General features: G+C 41.5%; 1 protein-coding gene across 2 annotated transcripts in view; it reads right to left on the bottom strand.

Annotated features, from left to right (window-relative positions):
• Positions 1-21,820, bottom strand: part of YPEL1 (yippee like 1) — a 31,748-nt gene extending 9,928 nt beyond the window's left edge. Inside the window, exons 1-5 of one of the 2 annotated variants that reach the window (XM_077461643.1) lie at positions 21,650-21,820; positions 20,404-20,529; positions 9,609-9,887; positions 3,320-3,363; positions 78-186 (exon numbers count right to left, since the gene is read on the bottom strand). In XM_077461643.1, coding sequence (XP_077317769.1) covers positions 78-186; positions 3,320-3,363; positions 9,609-9,725 — 270 coding nt within the window. In that variant the 5' untranslated portion in view covers positions 9,726-9,887; positions 20,404-20,529; positions 21,650-21,820. The remainder of the gene's footprint in view (positions 1-77; positions 187-3,319; positions 3,364-9,608; positions 9,888-20,403; positions 20,530-21,649) is intronic. The other variant, XM_077461642.1, reaches the window with a different exon arrangement.
• Positions 21,821-23,886: the final 2,066 nt, after the last annotated feature.

Here is a 23,886-nt window from a genome sequence, read left to right as displayed (position 1 = left end):
ACTTCTACTTTAAATGAGGGAATGTTAAAATTACTATAAAAAAAAAAAATATATATATATATATTAAAACCACTCACGTATTTCCAGCCAAGCGTGGTTTTACAGTTCTCACAGTATATATCAGCAACGGCATGCAAACCAGTTAAAAGGACCCTCTCTTCTGCTGGACCACAACCGACATTTACCCTGCAGGACAAAAGCAGTTTCTAATAAATACTTGATATCAAATCTTTTACAATGCTAGAAAGAGTACATCAGAAAACATAAAAAGAAATCTAAGGCAAAGTAAAACGTTAAATTCTGTTGAAGGTCTTTTTATTCTTTACTCGTTTGCCTAAAAAAAAAATTATATTATAATATATATATATATATATATATATATAAGGTTAATACATGTAATCCACGTGGAATGAGGGCACAGCGACACCACTTACCGTATATACTCGAGTATAGGCCGACCCGAATATAAGCCGAGGCCCCCCAATTTACCCCCAAAAAAACTGGCAAACTTATTGACTCGTGTATAAGCCGAGGGTGAGACATGCCTGTCCATCCCTGTGTGTGTGTCCGTCCATCCCTGTGTGTCCGTCCATCCCTGTGTGTCCGTCCATCCCTGTGTGTCCGTCCATCCATCCCTGTGTGTGTGTGTGTCCATCCATCCCTGTGTGTGTGTGTCTCCATCCATCCATCCATCCATCCCTGTGTGTGTGTGTCTCCATCCATCCATCCATCCCTGTGTGTGTGTGTCTCCATCCATCCATCCATCCATCCCTGTGTGTGTCTCCATCCGTGTGTGTGTGTGTGTGTGTGTGTGTGTGTGTGTGTGTGTGTGTGTGTGTGTGTGTGTGTGTGTGTGTGTGTGTGTGTGTGTGTCCAGCCTACCTTTGTCCCGAGCCTCCGTCCCGTGCCTTGCCTCCTTGCCTCCGTCCCGTGCCGTGCCTTGCCTCCGTCCCGTGCCGTGCCTTGCCTTGCCTCCGTCCCGTGCCCTCTTCGTCGGCGGCCATTGTAAAGTTCAAAAGCTGCGCCGCCGCCTTCGCCTGTGATAGGCGGAACACTGAATTTCCCAGCAGCCTGTGTTCCGCCTATCACAGACGTCGTATCATCCTCGTCCGTAGTACGAGGATGATACGATGTCCGTGATAGGCGGAACACAGGCTGCTGGGAAATTCAGTGTTCCGCCTATCACAGGCGAAGGCGGAGCCGGAGGCGCGGCTTTTGAATAGAATGGCCGCTGTCTGTCTGCTCGACACGCTGATCGAGCGGGCAGACAGCGATGACTCGAGTATAAGCCGAGGGGGGCACTTTCAGCCTCAAAAAAGAGGCTGAAAATCTCGGCTTATACTCGAGTATATACGGTAGCTAGATTCCAACATAATCTCTTGGTAAAAGTGAAAATACTAAAAGTGTTTCAGATTCTTTCCACTTTAGCAAGGGAAGGACACACACCCAGTGGACACAAAGCTCTCCAGAAATTCCAGGTTTTAGAATGTACAGACAGATACAATCATAGCAGATGCGATCTGCACCAGGTGCTCTGAGGCAGCACAGCTACAACCTCGATGCAGCATTCTTTCCAAGGGAACCTATTTATAGCCCACACTCTGGACAGCTACTCACAAGGTTATAAATAAGGATGTGACCTGAGTGAGAAGAGCTTTGCACTCCCAACTAAAATAGCTCCAGCTTGGTGTGATCCAGGATTTTAATACATACGCCTTGTTTGAAAGGGAGTTTTCTGATTTGACAGATGGTAAAATGTCCAAATTCCTGTTATGCAGAACGGTGTACAGAATGTATGGAAAGTACATTTAGCATTTACATTTTCTCTAAAAGGCATAAAAAGTTGATCCACATACTCCACAAGCCTGAGCAAAAACATTGCTCAGGCTTCAATCACATAATGGTTATTTTTTTATTTTTTATTTTTTTAACATTATACTTCTGTAAAATATGTTGGTTGCAGTTTGCAAAAAGAAAGTTTGACTGTGCATGGTCTACCAGCAAACATGAATTCTGAATATCTAGAGTCTTATTCAATAATGCAATGGTCCATTCCCACCCTCCATCTAATATTAATGGGTACAATATCTTAAGTGACTGTTTTCACCAAAAAGAGACCTTGCAAGGACCTGTCAATAGGCTTTGACCTGTCAATGGCATCAGTTTTTAGCCTTGCGTATCCATGATTTAGTATATTACACTGACAATGTTACATTATAAAGCTCCCCTGTAGGTAAAAGCTAAAGAGAATAGCTCTGTGCTGCATCTATTTTTTTTTACTAGTAATGGCGACGATCGGTGACTTACAGTGGGACAGTGATGGTTTGGCGGGCAATCCGACACCAATATCACCAGTGGCATTAATAGTGATCAGCACCAATACTATACATGGTCTCTGTACTAATGACATGAGCTGGGAAGGGGTTAACATCTCGGGGTAATCAAGGGGTTATATGTGTGCCTAACAAGTGTTAGGCTGGATTCACACCTATGCATTTTTACTGCTTTTTGCAGATTTGCACTACAGAACACGTTCCATAGGAAAACATGTTAAATGGACTGCATTGCAAATCTGTCAAATGCAAAAAGCGCTAAAAATGCATAGGTGTGAATCCAGCCTTAATATATGTACTATATGCTGCTTTTTACAAAAAATCTATTTGTTCCTTCTCCCTGCTTTGCATGCCCTAAGCCAAGTGGAAGGCTGCGACACACAGGTATGCAACTGTGCCTGTAGGAGCCACCTGGCCACAGTTCAATATGGCAGGCAGTCCTAAAAGTGGTTAAAAAAGGGTTGGATCACCTTTTAAGAAAATAAATAATAAAAAAAAAAAAAAATGTACATCGTACAACCTTTTCACCTCTCCGATTCCCGCTGTACTTACCTCTGAGTGGTGAGCCGTGAGTGCCCATACAGCTGGGCAGCAGTCTGAGGATCTGAAATACCTGCTCTTCTCCCCCTCTTTCTGCAGTGCTTCTGGGACATATCAGAGCGATTCTTATTAGTCAGCTCCGACACAGCATCACTCCGATTCATCCCAGAAGTGCTGCAGAAAGAAGGGGGAGAAGAGTGGGGGATTTCAGATCCTTAGACCACAGCGCTGGATGCGTGAGCACTGACAACTCATCACTAACAGAAATACAGTGGGGACTAGGGGAGGGTGTATGGCGTTAGTTCACCTTTTAATTTTTTCAGAAGTGTTGAACTTGCACTTTAACAGGGCTTCCAACGGTCTTTATAAAGAGTGTAAACCCCCTTGTAATCAGGAAATCAACACAAAGTTAAAACACCACCACTGAGAGGTCATTAACTACTTACACAGAGTTAAAGAGGTAGGCTCTCCCCTGACTTCCCTGAAATGACTGCAGAGGAGAGAAAAAAAAAAAAAAGTTAAAAATGAAAAACCGCACATGAACTTCTTAGTCACAGACACAAGTAAAGTCATAATCACATTAAGAAGGGGAGATCAACTGGATGTTAATTAGGTTATTTAGGGATTACAGCATAACTTCTTTTACTGGTTGTAATTCAGTTAAATAATTTTCTTCTATGACTAACAGCATAAAGGAAGCTTAATCCACTAGGCACAAACATAATTCTTGCTGGTCAAGTGTCATTGTCTCATTAAAATCTGCTGAAACAGCAGCATAGCCTTCTATATGAATGGGAAGGCAAGGCAGCATTTATCTGAATCAGTCCTACTAACCCTGAAAAACACATTAATGCATCATTAACTGAGAGACTGAGCTGCATGGGAAAAGAAACATATGTTTAAAAAAAAAAAAAAAAAAAAAAAAAAAAACACAAAACACACACACAGTATCTCACAAAAGTGGGTACACCCCTTACATTTTTGTAAATATTTTATTATATCTTTTCATGTGACAACATTGAAGAATTTACACTTTGCTACAATGTAGTGAGTGTACAACTTGTATAACAGTGTCCCCTCAAAATAACACAACACACAACCATTAATGTCTAAACCGCTGGCAACAAAAGAGTACAATGTGAGTACAGTGAATTTTCCCTCCCTGGTGTCATGTGAATCTTTAGTGCTACAAGGTCTCAGGTGTGAATGGGGAGCAGGTGTATTAATTTTGGTGTTATCGCTCTCATACTGGTCACTGGAAGTTCAACAAGGCATCTCATGGCAAAGAACTCTGAGGATCTGAAAAAAAATAAAATAAAAAAAAAGAATTGTTGCTCTACATAAAGATGGCCTAGGCCAGTGATGGCGAACCTTGGCACCCCAGATGTTTTGGAACTACATTTCCCATGATGCTTTTGCCTTCTGCAGTGTAGTAGAGCATCATGGGAAATGTAGTTCCAAAACATCTGGGGTGCCAAGGTTCGCCATCACTGGCCTAGGCTATAAGAAGATTGCCAAGACCCTGAAGTTGAGCTGCAGCGCAGTGGCCAAGAACATACAGCGGTTTAACAGGACAGGTTCCACTCAGAACAGGCCTCGGCATGGTCGACCAAACAAGTTGAGTGCACGTGCTTAGCATCATATAGAGGTTATCTTTGGGAAATAAGATGTAGAGACAGAGGAGATGTACGAGTGCGGCAAGCATTTCTACAGGGGTTGAAGGGGTTGGGGGGGGGGTCAGCATGTCAATGTTCAGACCATACGCCGTACACTGCATCAAATTGGTCTGCATGGCTGTCATCCCAGAAGGAAGCCTCTTCTATAGAGGATTCACAAGAAAGCCTGCAAACAGTTTGCTGAAGACAAGCACACTAAGGACATGAATTACTGGAACCATAGCCTGTGGTCTGATGAGACCAAGATAAACTTATTTGGTTCAGATGGTGGGGAGCTACAGTTCATTGAGGGAACCATAAATGCCAACATGTACTGTGGCATGCTGAAGCACAGCATGATCCCCTCCCTTCGGAGACTGGGCCGCAGGGCAGTATTCCAACATAACGACCCCAAACACACCTCCAAGACGACCACTGCCTTGCTAAAGAAGCTGAGGGTGAAAGGTGATGGACTGGCCAAGCATGTCTCCAGAATCAAGCCCTATTGAGCATCTATGGGCCATCCTCAAAATGGAAGGGGGAGGAGCGCAAGGTCTCTAACATCCAGCTGCCCCATGATGTTGTCATTAAGGAGTGAAAGAGGACTCCAGTGGCAACCCGTCAAGCTTTGGTGAACTACATGCCAAAGAGGGTTAAGGCAGTGCTGGAAAATAATGGTGGTCACAAAAAATATTGGACACTTTGGGCCCAATGTGGACATTTTCACTTAGGGGTGTACTCACTTTCGTTGCCATCAGTTTAGACATTAATGGCTGTGTGTTGAGTTATTTTGAGGGGACAGCAAATTTTCACTGTTATGCAAGCGGTGTCACATGAAGATAATAAAATTTATTATATTATATGTGAGGGGTGTACTCACTTTTGTGACATACTGTGTGTGTAGGGCTGCAACTAACGATTATTTTCATAATCAATTATTGTTTTGATTAATAACCTTAAAAAACAAAAATGCGGTGCATAATTTAGTTAATATGTAACGTTAAAAAAAGCTATTTATTCTTAAGTATCTCTATGCAGTGGTAAATATAAACAACCAACTATATGGTTAGAGAGCAAAATCTCTAATCCACTCTGAGAACAGACAGAAGAGATATACTGTATATACTATTAGAGGAGATCTTCCCTCAAAAAAAAAAAAAAAAAAAAATTTAATTTTAAGAACGCTTGTTCGATTTTCTAAACGTAAGTGGGAGTGAAATCGATGTTCATTTTCGACCACAGTGACGGTAAAATTTAGAAATAGAAGACTGCTTGGTGAAAGGAATTTTCAGACAGTGGATGTGGTTTTCGTTCAGAAATTGCATTCATTTTAAGAACAGAATGTTAAAAACAAGTGAAAATTTCAAAACATTCTTTCGTTCGGCAAATGTACAAAGATTTTTCGTCTGAAAATTGATCCATGTGGCCAGCATAAGGCTTGGTGTGCAGTTTTCTTTTGCATATTTTTTTTTTGGCCCATTTGTTGTTGGGCAGATAAAAAAATACAAATTGCTGTAAAACCCATTACATGCTTTTCTGCAGCTTCTCCATTGAAGTGCATTGAACCAAAAAAGCATTGTTTTGCGTTAAAAAAAAAAAAAAAAGTTCCAAATACACAGCGGCTAAAAAAAAAGCATAAAATGTGAATGTGTCCCATAAGAAACCATGTAAATGAACTGTAGTGAATTTCTGCAAAAAGCACCAAAAAAAAAAAAAAAACACATAGATGTGAACCAGATCTAAGATGTTTAGTAACATAATGGGGTAAAAAAACAAAAACAAAAACAAAAAAAAAATAAGCTATAACGTAGCCCTTTATACTACAACAAAAAGCAGATAATCACTACTGTAAGGGGTTCATTTTTTTTTAACTGTAAAAGTGGTATTTACAGTAGCGATTATTTGCAATTTTTGTACTATAAAGGGCTCATTTTTTTTTTTTTAACCCCATTATGTTACTGGCCCAGTAATCAATTACTATTTTCATAATCGATTAGTTGTTGTGTTGTAAATATTTATTGAGAATAATTATATATATATATATATATATATATATATATATATATATTTGAGCCGAGTTTCAATTTCTACTTTGTACTACAAACAAGTAGAGGTTCCGCCTATTGGTAAACGAAGCTTATACCTCCTCCCACCCCCATTCTAAATGCTATTCTATCTACTCTAGAAAAGTGTAAAAAGGAAGAGATCTACACTTGCCTATTCTAAGAGCAATCCAGTCCAGTTACGTCATCTCTCCAGCAGCCGCCTTCAGTGAAGAGATCGCCGACAACGGCTGCAGAGCCTCGACATTGACATCACCCATAGGCTTATTATGGGGTAGCCACTATAGGCTGTCCTTCCTCTACACTGAATCATGTGACCAGACCACTCTGAGGACAGGTAATAGGTTGGAATTCACTTTAATGTATACATTTTTCCATAAACAGCAAGCTAATGTTTTGTAAATACTTTTATAACCCTATTTGGCCTAAACATTTTTAATTTACCTTTTAGCCAGGTAAATATTATGGATTCTAAATTGATTGAATTACAACTTGCAGACTACAGTTGGAAAGCTTAAAAGGCTCCTTTCACACATACGGACCGTTAGTTCGTTTTTCATCCATCAGTTGACGAATGAAAAAATGGATATCAATGCATTCCTATGGAAAAATGGATGATCATCCATTTACATCTGTTTTCATCCGCTTCCGTGAACAGTACTTTTTTACGAACGGATGAAAGCCCTATTTTTCATCCTTTAAAGAAACGGATCAGTTTACATTTCAGGATAAGCTTTGGAACTTTCTAGTTGAAACTGAGATTTTTCTTTATGTGTCTATTTTTTCTTAAAAACAATAAAAAGAGTGGGGGAAAAAAAAGAAACGGATTAAATGAAAAAACGGATGTAAAATGGATGAATGGTCTATTTTTGCATTAAAAAAAAAATGGCCCTGGGACTCAAGTGGTGAGGAACTAATATATATATATATATATATATATATATATATATATATATATATATATATATATATATATATATATATATATATATGTGTATGTATGTATATGAAAAACTGATGTAAACGTCACTTTTTTTTTTCCAAAGAAAAAACAGATGACAGAACTGATCAAACGAACGGTCTGCACATGTGAAGGGGGCCTAAAGCTACTTTTCTGCAAAGAAATGTCACATGTTATGTTGTGAATAACCTATGTTTTGAACAGACTTGAGTAGCAGGGGGATAAAGTTACACATACAGCTGAATAACGTAGAAGCAGGATATACCCACCTCCATAGTTACATAGTTAGGTTCAAAAATAAAAATACACAAATCCATCTAGCAGATATGGATAGTAGTATGGGCATATGTGAGGACAGTTTAAAAGTATTACTTTATAACTATTACATCAGTCTTGCTGGGATGAGTTTTGATCACATGACTAAACACCTAGGCATTTATCTACGGAGGAGAAAAAAATAAGTGAAAGAGGTAGGTTAGCTCTAGCAAGAAAGGAACATTACCTCCTGACTGGTGTAAAGTACAGTCCAATAGTAGATTTACATATTAAAACAGATAAACATATACCGTGTGCACGCCATGTAAGAATAATTGGTTGGTGAAAAAGAGGTTTGAGGCCTCTGTTAAAGCTGGCATCATTTAAATGTGGCTAGTAAAACGTGAACAAAACCCTGAGAGCCGGTTCACACAGGGGCGACACAACTTTCAACACGACTTTTGGAGGCAACTTAAACACGACTTGGGCACGGCTTGGGGCGACTTACAACACGACTTTAAGTCGCCCCAGGCCAGGCAACTTTTGCCGTGGCCAATCAGAGAATGAGCTCTGAAGGGGGAACTCCATGCCAAAAAAAAAAAAAAAAATGGCATGGGTTTCCCCTCCGAGAGCCTACCAGGCCCTTAGGTCTGGTATGGATTCTAAGGGGAACCCCCTGTCGCCGCTGCTGCCTCCGCCGTCTTCTGTTCTTCTCTTCTGGAGATGTTGCCTCTGCTCACTATGACAGAACACGCAGCGTCTTATATAGGGACATCACCGGAGGATGTCCCCGCCCATTATGATGTCACAGTCCCAGCAAAAGTCGCCTGGCCTGGGGCGACTTAAAGTGGTTGTAAACCCTTACAACACACTTTGACCTACAGGTAAGCCTAGATTAAGGCTTACCTGTAGGTTCAAGAAATATCTCCTAAACCTACATGGTTTAGGAGATATTTGCTGAAAAACAGGCGCTCACTCGTCCCCACCCCCTTTCCTGGCCGGCCGGGTAGCGTGCTCGAATAAGGGTCTGAATCTGGGGGGGACCCCCACGCCGTTTTTTTCAGTGTAGGGGGTTCCCCTTAGAATCCATACCAGACCTAAGGGCCTGGTATGCTCTCGGAGGGGGAACCCACACCAATTTTTTTAAACAAATTTGGCATGGAGTTCCCTCTTGAGAGCTGATAATTCTGTCAGAGTCGCTTCCGTATAGACGGAGAAATCTGACTTGGAGGCGATCTCCATTGAAATCAATGGGTACCAGTCGCCTACAAGTCGGATTGAAGTAGTACAGGAACCTTTTCTGAAGTGGGAGCGACTTCAGTAGTGTGCATTAAGACGGCTCTCATTCACTTACATTGATTTTTACATGTTGTCCAACCTGAGGCGACTAGGAGCGACCCGAAGTCGGATCTGAGTCGCCACTGTGTGAACCGGCTCTGACTCTGTGGGAATGATTTATTGAAACTGTATGGAGCAAAATCTTATGCAGTTCTGCATACAAACCAATCAGCTTCCAGGTTTTATTGTCAAAGCTAAACTGAACAAGCTGAAGTTAGAAGCTGATTGGTTACCATGCACAGCTGCACCAGATTCTGAGTGCTCCAGTTTTAATAAATCTCACCCTGTGTGTCTATGTTGTCTTTACAAATTCTGCTGGTCACCAGCACTGGGCACAAGTAAAATGTGGAAGGCCTATTAATTTAACAGTTGTCATTTACAACTTGCAGAAGAGGGGGCAGAACTTCATTTTAGAAAGACAACCCAGGTTATTACTGCTTAGAAAGAAGAGAAGGCCACTTACCTTGGATATCAATTCATCATGATTGGCTAGGTGTGCTCTACAATGAATACAGCTGTAAGTTCTGTGACAGTTTGGCAGGTAAGCCTGGAAAGTTTTGGATTTTGTCATTTTCACCATGTCTGTCGGTGGCTCCTCACTCAGCTCAGGGCTGGCACTGGAAGAATTACAACTTTGTTGCACTCGCTGACAGAAGAAACACTGGAAAATGCAAGCAAAAGCCGTTGTTGGTTTGGGGAGTGTGTGGCACTTCCCACACTGACGCCAGGGGAGAAAGTCAACCTGGGGAGAAAGAAAAATAAATAAAAATAGTGTGTGGGGGAAAGAAAGCTCCACAGCTATAAGTCAGACAGTACTGCAACACTGTTGAAATGCACACGAAATTAGTAGTGATCAAAAAAAAGTTTATACCCTAAACATGACATATACTCAAAGTAATACTGGCAAACAGAACGGTCATTAATAATTAATGCAGAAAAAAAAAAAAAGGATTGTATCTTAATCTAGAACTACAGAGATCCTTTAAAGTGTATCTAAACCCAACAAACATAACTTATTGCAGCTTACCAGTCTTTAGATGTGGTGGCTATGTTAGGTTTTTTCACCTTTATTTTATCTGGTGAACCCACAATAACAATTCTCATCATTTTATGCCTACGCTCATTTCTTCACTGTATCCATGGGGGGAAATTCAAACACATCTGCCTTTGTTCATCTCTATTACATGGAAGATTGGTTAGATTTGCATTTAATACAAGAAAGTAAGGTTCTTTGTGCTTTCTTTTCACCTCCCAGGAAACTACAAGGAGTTTGCATTTTTGGTAAGATCACAGGTATTTTCTATACTTGCTTGAAAACGAATGCAGCCATTACATCTTCAGAATGGGAAGCTGCAATATACACATTTTGGGGGATTTTGGCCTGCCAGTAAAGTCTTTCTAATGCAACTTCATATGCTAGGGTGTCAACAATGCTGCACTGCTCCTGAATTCAGAGCTGACACCCTCTGCCTGCTTGGACTACAATGGGATGAGAAAATGTTGAAGGGGCTGTGACTACCAGCATTGTCACTGCTGATTGACAAGCCTGTAGCTTGCTTAAGCTGTTAGACTTAAAGTTCTACTTTAAGTCTATAACAGTTGCTTCCAAAAGAATCAGGGTTTGAAACTAAAGTGTTCCTGACATTAGAGGTTTGAAATTAATTAGAAAAACATTTTGAAAGCCTAAAACAAGAGTTAGAGCACCGTGCAATGGATGATCACATTTTTCTAATGCATATTGGTACAAAGTGAATCTACTGAATGAAAGAATCATGTTCCACTGTAGAGTAACACTAACAGTGCACTCATAGGCTCTGCATCCTCCTTACTATCGTCAGAAAACAGAATGCTAAACAAACAGCAACTTGCAAGCAGAGCAAAACCATATCTGGGTCTAGTATCTAAGAATAGGCACTTAAACATATCACACATCAGTGTGCATGTAAGGATTCATGTACACGGGACGTTTTTACAACCTCTCCTGAACGATTTAACTTGACAGATAGTAACCCACGTTTAAAATGTCAGTTTCCCCACGTTTAGAAGCATTAAAAAATAAATAAATAAACACCTTTTTTCTTCAAAATAGCCAAAAATGAAAAAACGCCCGTAAACGAAACGCAGCTAAATGCGATTTACCACTTGAAAATGCTTCTAAAAACTCAGCTTCTGAACCCATTTTTCTGCATTCCAAAAAACAATATAAAAAAAATAAAAGCTGCTAAACTCAACTGCCTAGAAACTACTGTAAATGACCCTGTGTACATGTACTGATAAAATAACAGGAGAGTTCAGGAGCAGCTGAAAATAAATAAACGTTCAACTGCTCCTAAATGTCCATTTACCAGCAGCAGGCCTAAAGCAAGCACTACCATATGCCTTTAGCAGATAAAAAGCCAAGGTTGCAGATTGATTACATAGCTTTCAGTTGACAGACAATAAAATGTACCATTTTCAGTTATGCGAGTGGTCAGAATTTGCAGGGCTGTTGCCAGTTCTCACAAATTCGAGAAATTGGTATCAGACAGAATCAATGATCGCATTGCAATGAACTTAGTCTTTCACTCCAAGGTTGAATATTTAGAGATTATTTTGGTAATCGGGTATTGTTGGTGAATAATTCTGTAAATCTCATCATAATCGCATTAAAAGTGGAACTGTTAAAAGAAGCACATGGCATGAAAATGTGCAGTTAAAGAACACGGCTTAAATAGTAGCATGCTGATTTGGCAACTTCGTGTTGATGAATACTTTTGTTATGGGAGTCGCAGCATACGACTGTTACTAATCACCTGTCTTTGCAATGCAGAAATAAATAAATAAATATCGGTGTACTGAACATGGAATGTGTAACATGCAGATTTCTGCAGTATTCTGACACCAACAAGTGTGCCTCACAACACTATTGCACAACAAACAACTTTCCGAAGTTTAACATACTAATTTTGTGTAAACCCTAACAATTAACTTCTCTTATTTTCTCCTTGTTGGTCTCTTAAAAAAAGGAGAAGTAAAACCAAAGCTTGTTTGCTGTACTCCTCCTGTGGTTCACAGGAGTGCAGTTCGTTCTGCACTCTTGTGACCCGTTTTCACAGCTGACAGCAGGCTGAAGCCCGTTTTCGGCTGACACCACAGAATCGGTCCAGGCTGGGAAAAGATCACCTTGACCGGTGTTCTGGCAGATAGTGTTCTGTCATCATATAGCGTCCGCCCCGTACTGCGCATGCGCAGTAGAAGCTTCGGAAAATCTCGGAAGCTGAACGGTGCCTGCGCCGCGAGTGGAGGTGGTAGCCCCACCATCCAAGCAGACATAGGGTTGTGAAAATTAGACAGCCCCTCGTGGGCGAGCTTCGCTCGCCGCGCTTCGGGCTCGCTCGGCTCTTTTTTATTCCTACTCTATGTCCACTTGGATGGTGGGGCTAGAACCTGGAGTCACAGCGCAGGCGCCGTTCATCCTCGGCTATTTTCGGAATCTGTGTTGCTGTGTACTGCGCACGCGCAGTACACAGCGGACACTATCTGATGGGGGACCTTATATGATGGGACACCGGCACCTGGCTCAGCCTCTCAGCAAGCTGCTCCCGCCCCCTCCACAGCCCAGCGCTCCAGTGAGCAGACAGCAGTGACTGACAGTCACCAGCTCACTGAGTGATCAGTGGTGTTTGATCACTCGGTTCTCAGTCTTAGAGCTGGCATGGGACCGATGCTGAATCCATCTAGGCAATAATGATTTTAACCACTTAAGGCCCAGAAGAATTCACCCCCTTAATGATCAGGCCATTTTTTGCAATATGGTTATGTGTCACTTTAACTGACAATTATGTGGTCACGTGACGTTGTACACAAGCAAAATGTATGTCCTTTTTTTCCCCACAAATAGAGCTTTTTGGTGGCATTTGATCACCTGCGGGAGTTTTTTTTTTTTTTGTTATTTTGCAAAAAATAAAGACATTTTTGAAAAAAATAAAACATACATTTTACTTTTATCTATCATAAATATCCCAAAATTTTATATATATATATATATATATATATATATATATATATATATATATATATATATATATATATATATATATATATATATATATATATATATATATATATATATATATATATATATATAAAATCCTTGTCAGTTTAGGCCGATATGTATTCTTCTACAAGTTATTGGTAGAAAAAAAAAAAAAAAAAAGTTTGCAATAAGCGAATATCGTTTGGTTTGCACAAAAAGGTCTACAAAACAAGGGATATATTGATTGCATTTTTATTATATATATTTTTTTTACTAGTAATGGCGGTGATCAGTGATTTTTAGCAGATCAGAGACATTACAGTGGACAGATCGGGCACTTTTTTGGGAGCATTGATATTTATACAGTGATCAGAGCTAAAAAATTGCCACAGATTACTGTATAAATGTCACTGGCAAGGAAGAGGTTAACACTAGGGGCGTTCAAGGGGTTAAGTGTTCAGTAAGGAGGTGTTTCTAACTGGGGGGTGGGGGTAAAGAGGAGGAGGAGTGTACTAAATGGGAGTAGAGAGACATCGCTTTTCCTGATCACTAGGAAAAAGCAGATCTCTCTTTACTTCCCTGACAGAACAAGGATCTGTCTGTTTACATTGACAGATCACCATTCTAGCACTCAGAGGAGCGATCACGGGTAGCCAGCGGAAATTGCAGCCGCTGGCTACGCACATCAGCGTGCACCTAGGGCGATTTGCGCAGCCGTGCCAACCTGAAACAGTATATTGATGGCGGCTGGTCGGCAAGCGTTTAAAAAAAAAAAAAAAGGAAGTTCTCAACTAACACTAATGCAGGCCATACACGGTCGAATTTCTAATCGAATTTTCTTTTCAAAATCAGAAAATTCGTTTTTTTTGTGATCAGATGATGCCACCATTGATTTTCGAAATTCGGCCGACCAAGCCTCCAAATTTCACCTCATGTTGCTACAGTCTCTCCGTAAATTTTCTTTTATCTCTGTACATTTTCTTTCATCTCTGTACATTTTCTTTTCTTATTACGTTTCTCGCACGATTCTCCCATCATTGATTAGAAAATCGTTCGTTTTTCAAAAAATTTCCAACATGTTCGATTCCTCAAATTTTATTTCCGCACGAAAATCGGCTGTTGCTGCAGCCCACTAATGGTGCAAAATTCATACGAAAATTCTTAGATACGATTTTCTAAATAAAATTCTTTCGAAATTCGAACCGTGTATGGCCGGCATTAGCCACCAAAATGAATGAAATTTAAAAGGATTTGAAAGAGTTTGGAGCTCATGGGCCAGCTATGGTCATACTGATATTTAGGGATGGTTAATGTACTCAGGACTCTCCTCACATTTATTGTCTAGTGATCCTTCCTCCAGGCTCCCTCTACCCTCTCATTTTTCTGTACTTTTTCTCTCTAGTTCTCGTTTCCTTTGTCGCAAAGCTCCTTTTATTTATTTTTTATGATGCTCCAGACATGCCCTCCTTAGGGCGTAGTTTGTGAGAATATTGAGTAGGTTGGCTTCTATGTTGTAATTTTTCCTTTTGCATGACGTTAGGCTACAATGGATGTTTCTTCTCTTAGGGCTGGATATCCCTTGTGTTGTTGTTATGGCTACCCACTAATATAGAGATTTGGGACCTAATCTAGATATGTTCTTTTATGTCCTGATCTGATGTCATGCTATATCACTTTTATGCTTTGTTATGGCTTTTGCATGTACTCTTGTACTTTACTTGGTTACAACCATAATAAAAAGAATGGGGAAAAAAAAACAAAAAAGGGGAAGATTCTCTTTTAAAAATATGCCTAGAAGTGCAACTAACCCCCCCCCCCCCCCCCCCAAAAAAAAAAAAAAAAAAAGCAGGTTTATGGTGACAACGTTGTTGCCCTATGGAATGACAGTGTGCGAGTGTTGTCACTCTATAAGAGAAAGAACCAACCCATTTTTTCCTGATAAGGCACTGCGTCGCTTTATCTGACAACTGTGAGGTCATGCAAACGCTGTACCCAAACAAAATTGACGTCCTTTTCCCACAAATAGAGCTTTCTTTTGGTAGTATTTGATCATCTCTGCGGTTTTATTTTTTGCGCTATAAACAAAAAGATAAATAAAATAAAACCCCGCCACACATCACAATATTCTGTACTTTTGGCTGCAATAAAGATTTTTTTATAAAAAAAAAAATAACTAAAATGGGGCTAATTTTTTTCCCCTCAGTTTAGGCCGATGTGTGTTCTTATACATATTTTTGGTAAAAAAAAAAAAAAAAAATGTATATATCACAAAAAGCATATATTGATTGGTTTGCACAAAAGTTATAGCATCTACAAAATATGGGATAGATTTATGGCATTTTTTTTTTTTTTTGTTTACTAGTAGTGGCTGCAATCTGCGATTTTTATTGAGTCTGCGACGCTATGGTGGTGCATTGGATAGAGATGGGGCTCAGTTAAGTATGAGGGGAGGCTGCTACACACAAGGTTTTTTTTTTTTTTCAGAAAAACTTTGCAACCCCTCACAGTCTGGCCAAGTATTCTCCACACATATACATACATACATATATATACACATACACACACACACACACACACACACACACACACACACACACACACACGATAGCTGTTGTACAGGAAAATGCAACCTAGCCTATGAACCCCCACTATAGACAACTATGCACATCCAAGCAATTCAAGTGCTCATATTTATGGAAAAAAATAATTCTACTCCTTGACTGGTACTGATCCACACTGAATGGGCACAAGGGAAAAGATGGGAAAAGAAAAAAAAAAAAAAAACATACAAACAAATACAAAAAGTGTTTCAATAACATTTTTGCAAAAGGGAAAAAAAATAAAATACTGCAACTTTGCCTGGTAAAAAAAATATCAACAAAGGGGACCAATTTTGAAATTTCACCCTACTTACCTTTAGCTACAAAAAAAACATACTAGTAATACAGCCCAATTCCTGAAGCTGTTCATACACAGTAAAGGACTGTGTGAGCCCTTGTACACACGGTCGGACATTCTAGCAACCAAATCCGATAACATAACGTACATAAGGTGATGACGTTATTTCGTTAGGACGGGACTACGTTCAGGCTAGTAGCCAATAGCTTTGGTCTAGGAATTTGATCTGAGCATGCGTAAATGAAAATTTTACCGGCAAGTTGGAAAAGTTGGCCCGTCGGATATTCCGAAGGAAACAGTCCGATGGAGACCACACACAGTCGGAATATCCAACAAAATGGTCCGATAGGACACATTCCGTTGGAATCTCCGACCGTGTGTACAAGGGCTGATACATTGCAGTTGATTTACTAAAACCAGAATCTGCAAAATCTGGTGCAGTTCTGTATAGAATCCAGCTTTCTGGGGGTTTTTTTTTTTAATCAAAGCTTAATTGAATAAACTGAAGTCAGAAGCTGATCGGTTACCATGCACAGCTGCACCAGATTTTGCACGCTCTAGTTTTAGTAAATCAGCCCCATTCTGTGCATTTGTACACAGGACAAAAGACTTTCCAATTTTCATCTACTTTGTGTCACCCTATTAGAAGATCACCTGACTTGAACCTCTCAGTGGATACAGTAAAAGTGAAGAACAAATGAGATCCTAGACCACATGGCAAGCACATCCATGCAAATCCTGTTCATACCGTGAGGGCTCCTCATTCAACACTGTAGTGCAAGGTTTACGGACCATGGCCAAAGTCTTCTATTTTAGCAATACAGTACCCTTGTACCCCAGGAAATAAGGGAAATTCAGGGCACAGCAAGAAAGAAAGGAATGGCACGGTGAGACGCAGATCTCTCCTAGCCTGGAAGTTCCACATGCAAATCTATTAAAACTTCCTGGAAATCAGAGAACGCCGATATGCCTACAGCGAAAAGAACAAGTGCATTCAGTTCTCTTTATGGCAGTATACATGAATGAGTTCAGCTGTATAAATAACACTATTCAGTAGAGGTTTCCAAGGTTACACACGCAGGAAACACGCATCAAAAACCTCTGGATAATATGACCAAAACCACTTTGATACAGAAACAGAGCCAAGACAGATGAGCATGAGCAGATTGGAGAGACGTGTGCCTGGTACCAAGGTAACCCCCCCCCTCCCAATGTGACGTCAACCATCTGAAGGCTCCTTCGAACAAACACAGCACAAGTAGGTGGCCAGAAGAGAGCACAGTACTCTGAGCGGAGACACAATAGAACCACACAGCTGTACAACAGTCTAGACGCTACGACTGTACGCTTAACCCCCTCATCAAAACGGCAAAGAAGAATAAACGTACTATGCCAAGCAACAGTTACACAAAACACAAACGCTTTTCTGTGTATGTGAGAAGTAGCTTGCAGCCTATCAGTTGACACAACAACAGGAAGACGTGACCACGCTACATGCCTTCATGTATGTTGCCTTCTCAGAAAGTCTGCCCTTCAGGACTGTTGACATTCAACAGATACCAAACAAACCAGGGGACTTCTCTGTGTATATATACATATGAAACGTATGTACATAGCTCACAAAGTACTTGTTTACACAGTATACACAGCCAAAGCCCTCTTCTAAAATTTCAGATGGAAGAATCGTAAGCTGACAAAACACATTTTGCTTATAGTCTACACTTCAAACAAAGGAGTAGGCACATGGCTGGGAAGATTTAGTTTGGCTTCACATGTGTGATGCAGGAACCAGGAGCGATTGCAGCGCCGGTTCCCACATCGCATCTCTCCCACAGACAGTTCACACTGCCCTCTGCAAACTGCTGCGGGTGTCAATACATTGTTAATGACACCCCCAGGTTGGTTCACAGATCGCAGTACGAACTGTGATCTCACACATGAATCAGATTGCATGGGTGAGAATGCCCATGCAATGCGATTCTAGTGCAGGGAAAAAAAAAAAAAAAGTCACTGCACTATTTTCGTACATATCCAACTCACACTGCACAGACATCACACCCTGCAGTGTGGGTGCAAATCAAATGTGATGTCTGCAATCGCACATATGTGAACCTAGGCTTACAATAAGACAAGTGGCCACTCATTAAAATTAGAAGAAAAGAGGTTTAACCTTAAACTACATGGGGGGTTCTTTACTGTAAGAGCAGCAAGGATGTGGAATTTCCTTCCACAGGCGGTGGTTTCAGCGAGAAACTATTAGATAAGCACCTGAATGATCACAACATACAGGGATATACAATGGAATACTGACATATAATCACACACATAGGTTGGATTTGATGGACTTGTGTCTTATTTCAACCTCAACTACTATGTAACATCACCTGTTAGGCCTGTTGCACACAGGAGTAAAAAATGCTGAGTTTTTGACCGATTTGAAATGAGATGTATAGTTGTCTACGGAGCCATGCACACAGCTGAGTAAAGATCAGTAATACAGCGTTTAGTACAGAGCAGTAAAACAAAAATAGAAAAATTTACATTTCAGTCCAGTAATTAAAAATTATTGTATAGGCAATTTAAAAAAAACAAACAAACAAAAAAAAAAAAAAAAAACACATACATGCTTGCACCGGAGCCCTGCTGCTACATCCATTGACAAAGACAGTGGGACTCGGCCTACCTCCCGCTCCTTCATCACTGGCTTTGACTGACAGCACTAAGCGCCAATGGCTCCCAGTGCCCCAGCAAAGCCAGCAAGACCCGGAAGTGAGGGGAGAGAAGATCTGCGGGGGTATGCATGACGCTGGATCAAATTAGGGCTCAGGTAAGTAAGGGGGATGGGGGTGAGGATGCTGACACCTAAACATTTTTTACCTTAATGTAAGGAATGCATTAAGTTAAAAAATGTTTAGGCTTCACAATCACTAACTCGTGTGTTTACTCATTAAGCCTTGGTTCACACCAGTACGGCTTTGAAACCAGCTACTTCAGCGTGATTTCAAAGCCGTAGATCAGTGTGATTTGGATCTGCAGTTTCATTGCAGCTTGCAACTTATTTTAGATTGTAAGCTCAATGAGCAGGGCCCTCCTATTCCTTCTGTATTGGACTGTATTGGAAATTGTACTGTCCCCGTTTTATTGTAAAGTGCTGCGTAAACGGTTGGCACTATTTAAATCCTCTATAATAATAATTTAACAGAAGTCAATGCAAGTCATAATGAAATCGCAGAAAAGTAGAACAGGAAGCTTTTTCAAAGTTGCTGCCACTTGAGTTGCAACTATTTGAATGGTTCCACTGCCGAAAATAGGGTGTGAATCGTCATGTGATTTTGAACTGTCAAATCGCATTGGTGTGAACAAGAGCTTAAATGTTTACACATCTATAAGTGACTATATTACAATACTGGCAATGAAAGAGAATTTTACTCATCCACACGCTTACACACCTTTACTCAACATTACTCCGGTCTTTACACTCCATTTTTTGCCCCTTACACACGAGCGTCACAAGTTCCTTAGTAAACATCAGTAAATTATGATGCCCATGTGCAGGGGCCCTTAGCCTTTGTTTTATCTCACTGACCTATGGATTATAAACAGAAAATTGAACAGCAGAAGGTCCTTGAGTACAGGACAGGGAAAAAAAAAAAAATCACCCACTGCAAGTTTGTTTACACAAGATTACAGGAACAAGCATGCAGTGTTAAGAGAAAACAGAACATAAACACAATGGAGTTTCCCCGACAGCAGTCCCCCATATATATCGCCAGAATTTCTGGAACAAAGTCCATGGAGACCTTTGTTTTCCTACGCCTGAGAGCGCACTCACAACAATCAAGGCACGCGGTCGACAAAAGCGACTGGTTTCAGAATCTCGCTGTTGGCTTCAGTCTAAAAATAGAAACTGTTCAGCCAGGGAGGCAAGTCTCGCTGACAGCTCGGGGGGTAATTATCCTATGATGCATGGACAGTCGACATTCACACAACCCTAAAAAGAATTGCACGCACAGGCTCTGCCCAAAAAGGCGAGATGACAAAAAAAAGAAAAAAAAAGAAGGAAGAATAAACAAAGCGTATGGAGAAAAGGGACGGACAAATGACTATATACACGGCCAGCAGCAGAAACAGGAAGTGTGGAAAGAACACGCAGACGGGAAGGTTAGCTTTGTTTGGCTGAATACAATCCAAACATTAAAATAAAAATCCTGATCTGGTTAGAATACGGACACATTGTGTGTGTATATAAAATTCTCAGAGTAATCCAGACACAATACTACACAAGGATCCTGAGCACAGCTCTGCAAACAATAACACTGCTGTGCTAACACCTTCCAGCCCTTACCACAAACTATTTAAGACTACTTGGCAGTGCAGGAGGTTAATCATATCACTTTAATCCCTTTTAGACCAGTGAACTGGACAGAGGCTCTCTTCTTGGTAGCATCACAGGAAAACAGCTGGCTACCTACTGAGAAAAAAAACAAACAAAAAAAAAAATAACACAACAGACTCCTAGAATATGATCTGCAGGCAAAAAAACACATTGTTAATCAAGCGAGTGACGACGTCCCCTATGGCTGAGGGACACAGAGCTCCAATCAGGCTGTGACGTAAACAAAGCATTACTCCTGTTACATGCAAGTGAACCTACAGCTCGCTTAACCTTTTCGGCGCCGCTGCTCTAGCAGACAGACGGATGAGCTGCTGGTTTGTCACCGTGTTTAATAATGATGATATGTTATTATTGTGCGTGTTACCAATCAGCAGGGAAGATAATGACACCTTGCCTTTTGTAACAAACATCCTGCCAGCTCCAGTCCTGTCATTACCCGAGTTTTACCAGTCAAGAACTATAAAATACTTACAGCAGAGGAAAAACAAAGAATGTCCAACACGAGGGAAGGCTGTGACATGGCTTATGGGAGTTTTAGGCCTAACTGAAGAAAAGTAACAAAAGAAAAAGCAGGAGACTTGGGTTCATGATGTGGATACAAAGCACAGCAGATTAAAAGACGTGTGTTGTGTCAATAGCAGCAGCCATAGGGGATCTAATACTACAGTCCATTAGAAAGCAAAGAGGCTGTTCTATCAAAGCCTCCAGAACAGGATCAGGTTGTTGGTTTTTTAACAAAGAAAAGATGAAATAAAAACGTGATGTAAATCAGCAGCTCACACTACAAGCAGCCAGTCACTGTGCCATAGATGGTGAGACTGTCCAATGCTGGGTGATGTAGAATCCAAGGCTGTCTGATGACAGAATCTGGAGCATGGCAGCCAATCAGCTTCTGGCTTTCATTTTCAAAGCTGAACTGAACAAACTGAAGCTAGAAGCTGATTGGTTACCATACACAGCTGCTCCACTTTTAGTAAATCCCCCCCCCCCCCCCCAGCCTCGTACACAGGCTCCCAGGGACAGCAGTGGTGTGTTGGCAGGCCATGAGTATGGAAGGACTGACTGGCACTGCTGGATAACAGGCTCAGCCTATGTACTGCCTCCCCCCCTTGAAGTGTTAGTGAGTGTGCAGGCTCCATAGACATAGCTGGACCCCCTCGTGTACAGACACAATAGTCTCCCCTATTTCCTATACCTTCTGCTTCCCCTTCGCCTTACACGGCACTGGCCCGTCCCTCCTCCTCTCTTCTATCTTCTCCAGTGTCCGTGTAGTTCATTCTCCGGGCGGCCTTCACTACCCACCACCACCGCCACCTCCTCACCCACCTCCTCCCGCCGCTTTTGTTTTGTTTCTGACTGGAGAACGACAAACGGCGGTTTAGGAGCAGAGGGGGAGCCTACGTAAAAACATTGCCCGTGCTGGCCAATCACGGCGTGCTTACCGTCACCCATCGCAAAGTTATGAACCAATCACCCGGCAGTACAGAACACTACAGCAACAAGAACCTATCAGGAACCGAAAGCTCGTGCGTCACGACCAATGAGAGTTCATCCTCTGTGATCCTCCACCAATAACGAACGTAGGCTGCCTCGAGACAAAGGATGTTTTGGTTGCGGTTGGGGAGGAGACTGCGAGGGGAGGCATGGTTTAGGAGCACAGCACATGCTCTATAGAGGCGCGTTGACCATTGGCTGGTCTGTGACAGTTGTGCGTTGCGACCAATGGGAAGGAGGAGGCGGGAGTCTGGACTGTTGTTTGGGTTCTGAACAACAGGCGCGAGCTCGGGTAGCACGCGGCGTGGAGGAGGGGCTGCGGGCGCGCGCGGATGGGGTATAAACAACAGGCGCGTGATGACTGTATGGGGGCCACTGCAGTGTGATTATTACCCGGGTGGATCCCAGGCGTCCCCGACACTTCTGGTGACAATCACTGGCTTGGCGTGAAGGCGTTAGTGAGGCACTCGCAGGTCCAGCGTTTATTTGTAGATTTCAGTTCTAAAAATAGAACACACCTAAACAAAGATTCCAGAAAGTGACCGTTTTATCTCCACCATTTACTGTGATGTCACCGTGCCGAGCACGTGATCATGTGACATCGGAGCTAATGTGTACAAGCAGTGTCCCCGGGGCTTTGTTTGATACACCACGGTATATTGTGTAATATTTAACAATAATTAATCTATGGGAGTGGCGGAATTTTCTTTGGGGGGGGGGGGGCAAACAGTATTCCCCCCCCTCGGTTGGTCATTAGCACTTGCCCCATCATCGGCGGCTTTCCCTGCTCATTGTAGCGGCGGCCCCCATTCTGCTCACCCTAGCGCATCACAGCAGCGGCTTCTGTACCTTTCCTCCTCTGCGGGTTTTCTCTTTTTGGCCAATTGAAAAGCAGGTCTCACACCTGCTTGGCCGGATTGAGGATCAGTTTTTTAACAGCAAATGTTCATTCGCTGTTGTAACACACCTGGGTGGGCTCCGATTGCATTCTCTGTGACCCAAGCCCACCCACTTTTGAAGCCTATTAGATCCTCTGGAGAAGAGGAGGAGCCCGAACAAGTGTCCATCAGGTTCTCCCACCAAACCCAATAAGCAGATCTCCATAGCTGCAGGTACAGGAGTTAATGACCATATTAATTACAGACAGCACATCAGTCCAGAACCCAGTAATGACAGGGCAAGTTCAGGAAATATGGGAGAAATATCTTTGGGAATGACCAGATCTCCAGCACTCTGGGGAATGAAAATGATTCATTTTATGTAGTCTACGGCAGTGGTCATCAACCCTGTCCTCAGGGCCCACTAACAGGCCAGGTTTGCAAGATAACTGAAATACATGACAGGTGATATCATTTGCTGCTCAGTGATTGCAGTATTCTAGTCTGCAATACTTAAAACCTGGCCTGTTAGTGTGCCTTGAGGACAGGGTTGATGACCACTGGTCTAGGGGGAGTAAAGTAGGCCCTATCTTACCTTGTATAAGCCTGTTTTGCAGGGAGACTAATGCAGGGCTTGACAAATTTGCTTGGAATCTAGGAGCCAGCTAAAAAAGTTAGGAGCCAGGTTTTTTTTTTTAACGGACAACAGCTTTATTTTCAATATAAAAATTAACCAATCTTTAATTTAACATAGAAAGACAACTAGAACCAAACATATATAGGCATTTAACTTGTGTAGGTAATGAATATATTCTGATGTGGCACCAAGTGTTTAATGCAATGTCATTTTTTTTCACTTGGCTTTTTGTGGCCATGAATATGCCTTGTACTTTTGCAATTAAAGTACCAATGGTCAACAGCCTTTGCAGGATCAAAATCCTTCACTGATGGTCCATTCATGTTGGTCATCAACAAATCACCTAAACTTTCTTGCTGCATTACAGATCTGAACTTATTTTTTACAAAGTTCATCAAGCTGAATCCTCTCTCACAACATGCG

This window comes from Lithobates pipiens, unplaced genomic scaffold (genome assembly GCF_037356315.1).
Source record: "Lithobates pipiens isolate NorthernLeopardFrog02 unplaced genomic scaffold, aLitPip1_a1.2 Scaffold_3, whole genome shotgun sequence".
Lineage (NCBI taxonomy): Eukaryota > Metazoa > Chordata > Amphibia > Anura > Ranidae > Lithobates > Lithobates pipiens.
Note: the sequence above shows the minus strand (reverse complement) of the source record. Positions and strands in the feature narration are given on the sequence as shown.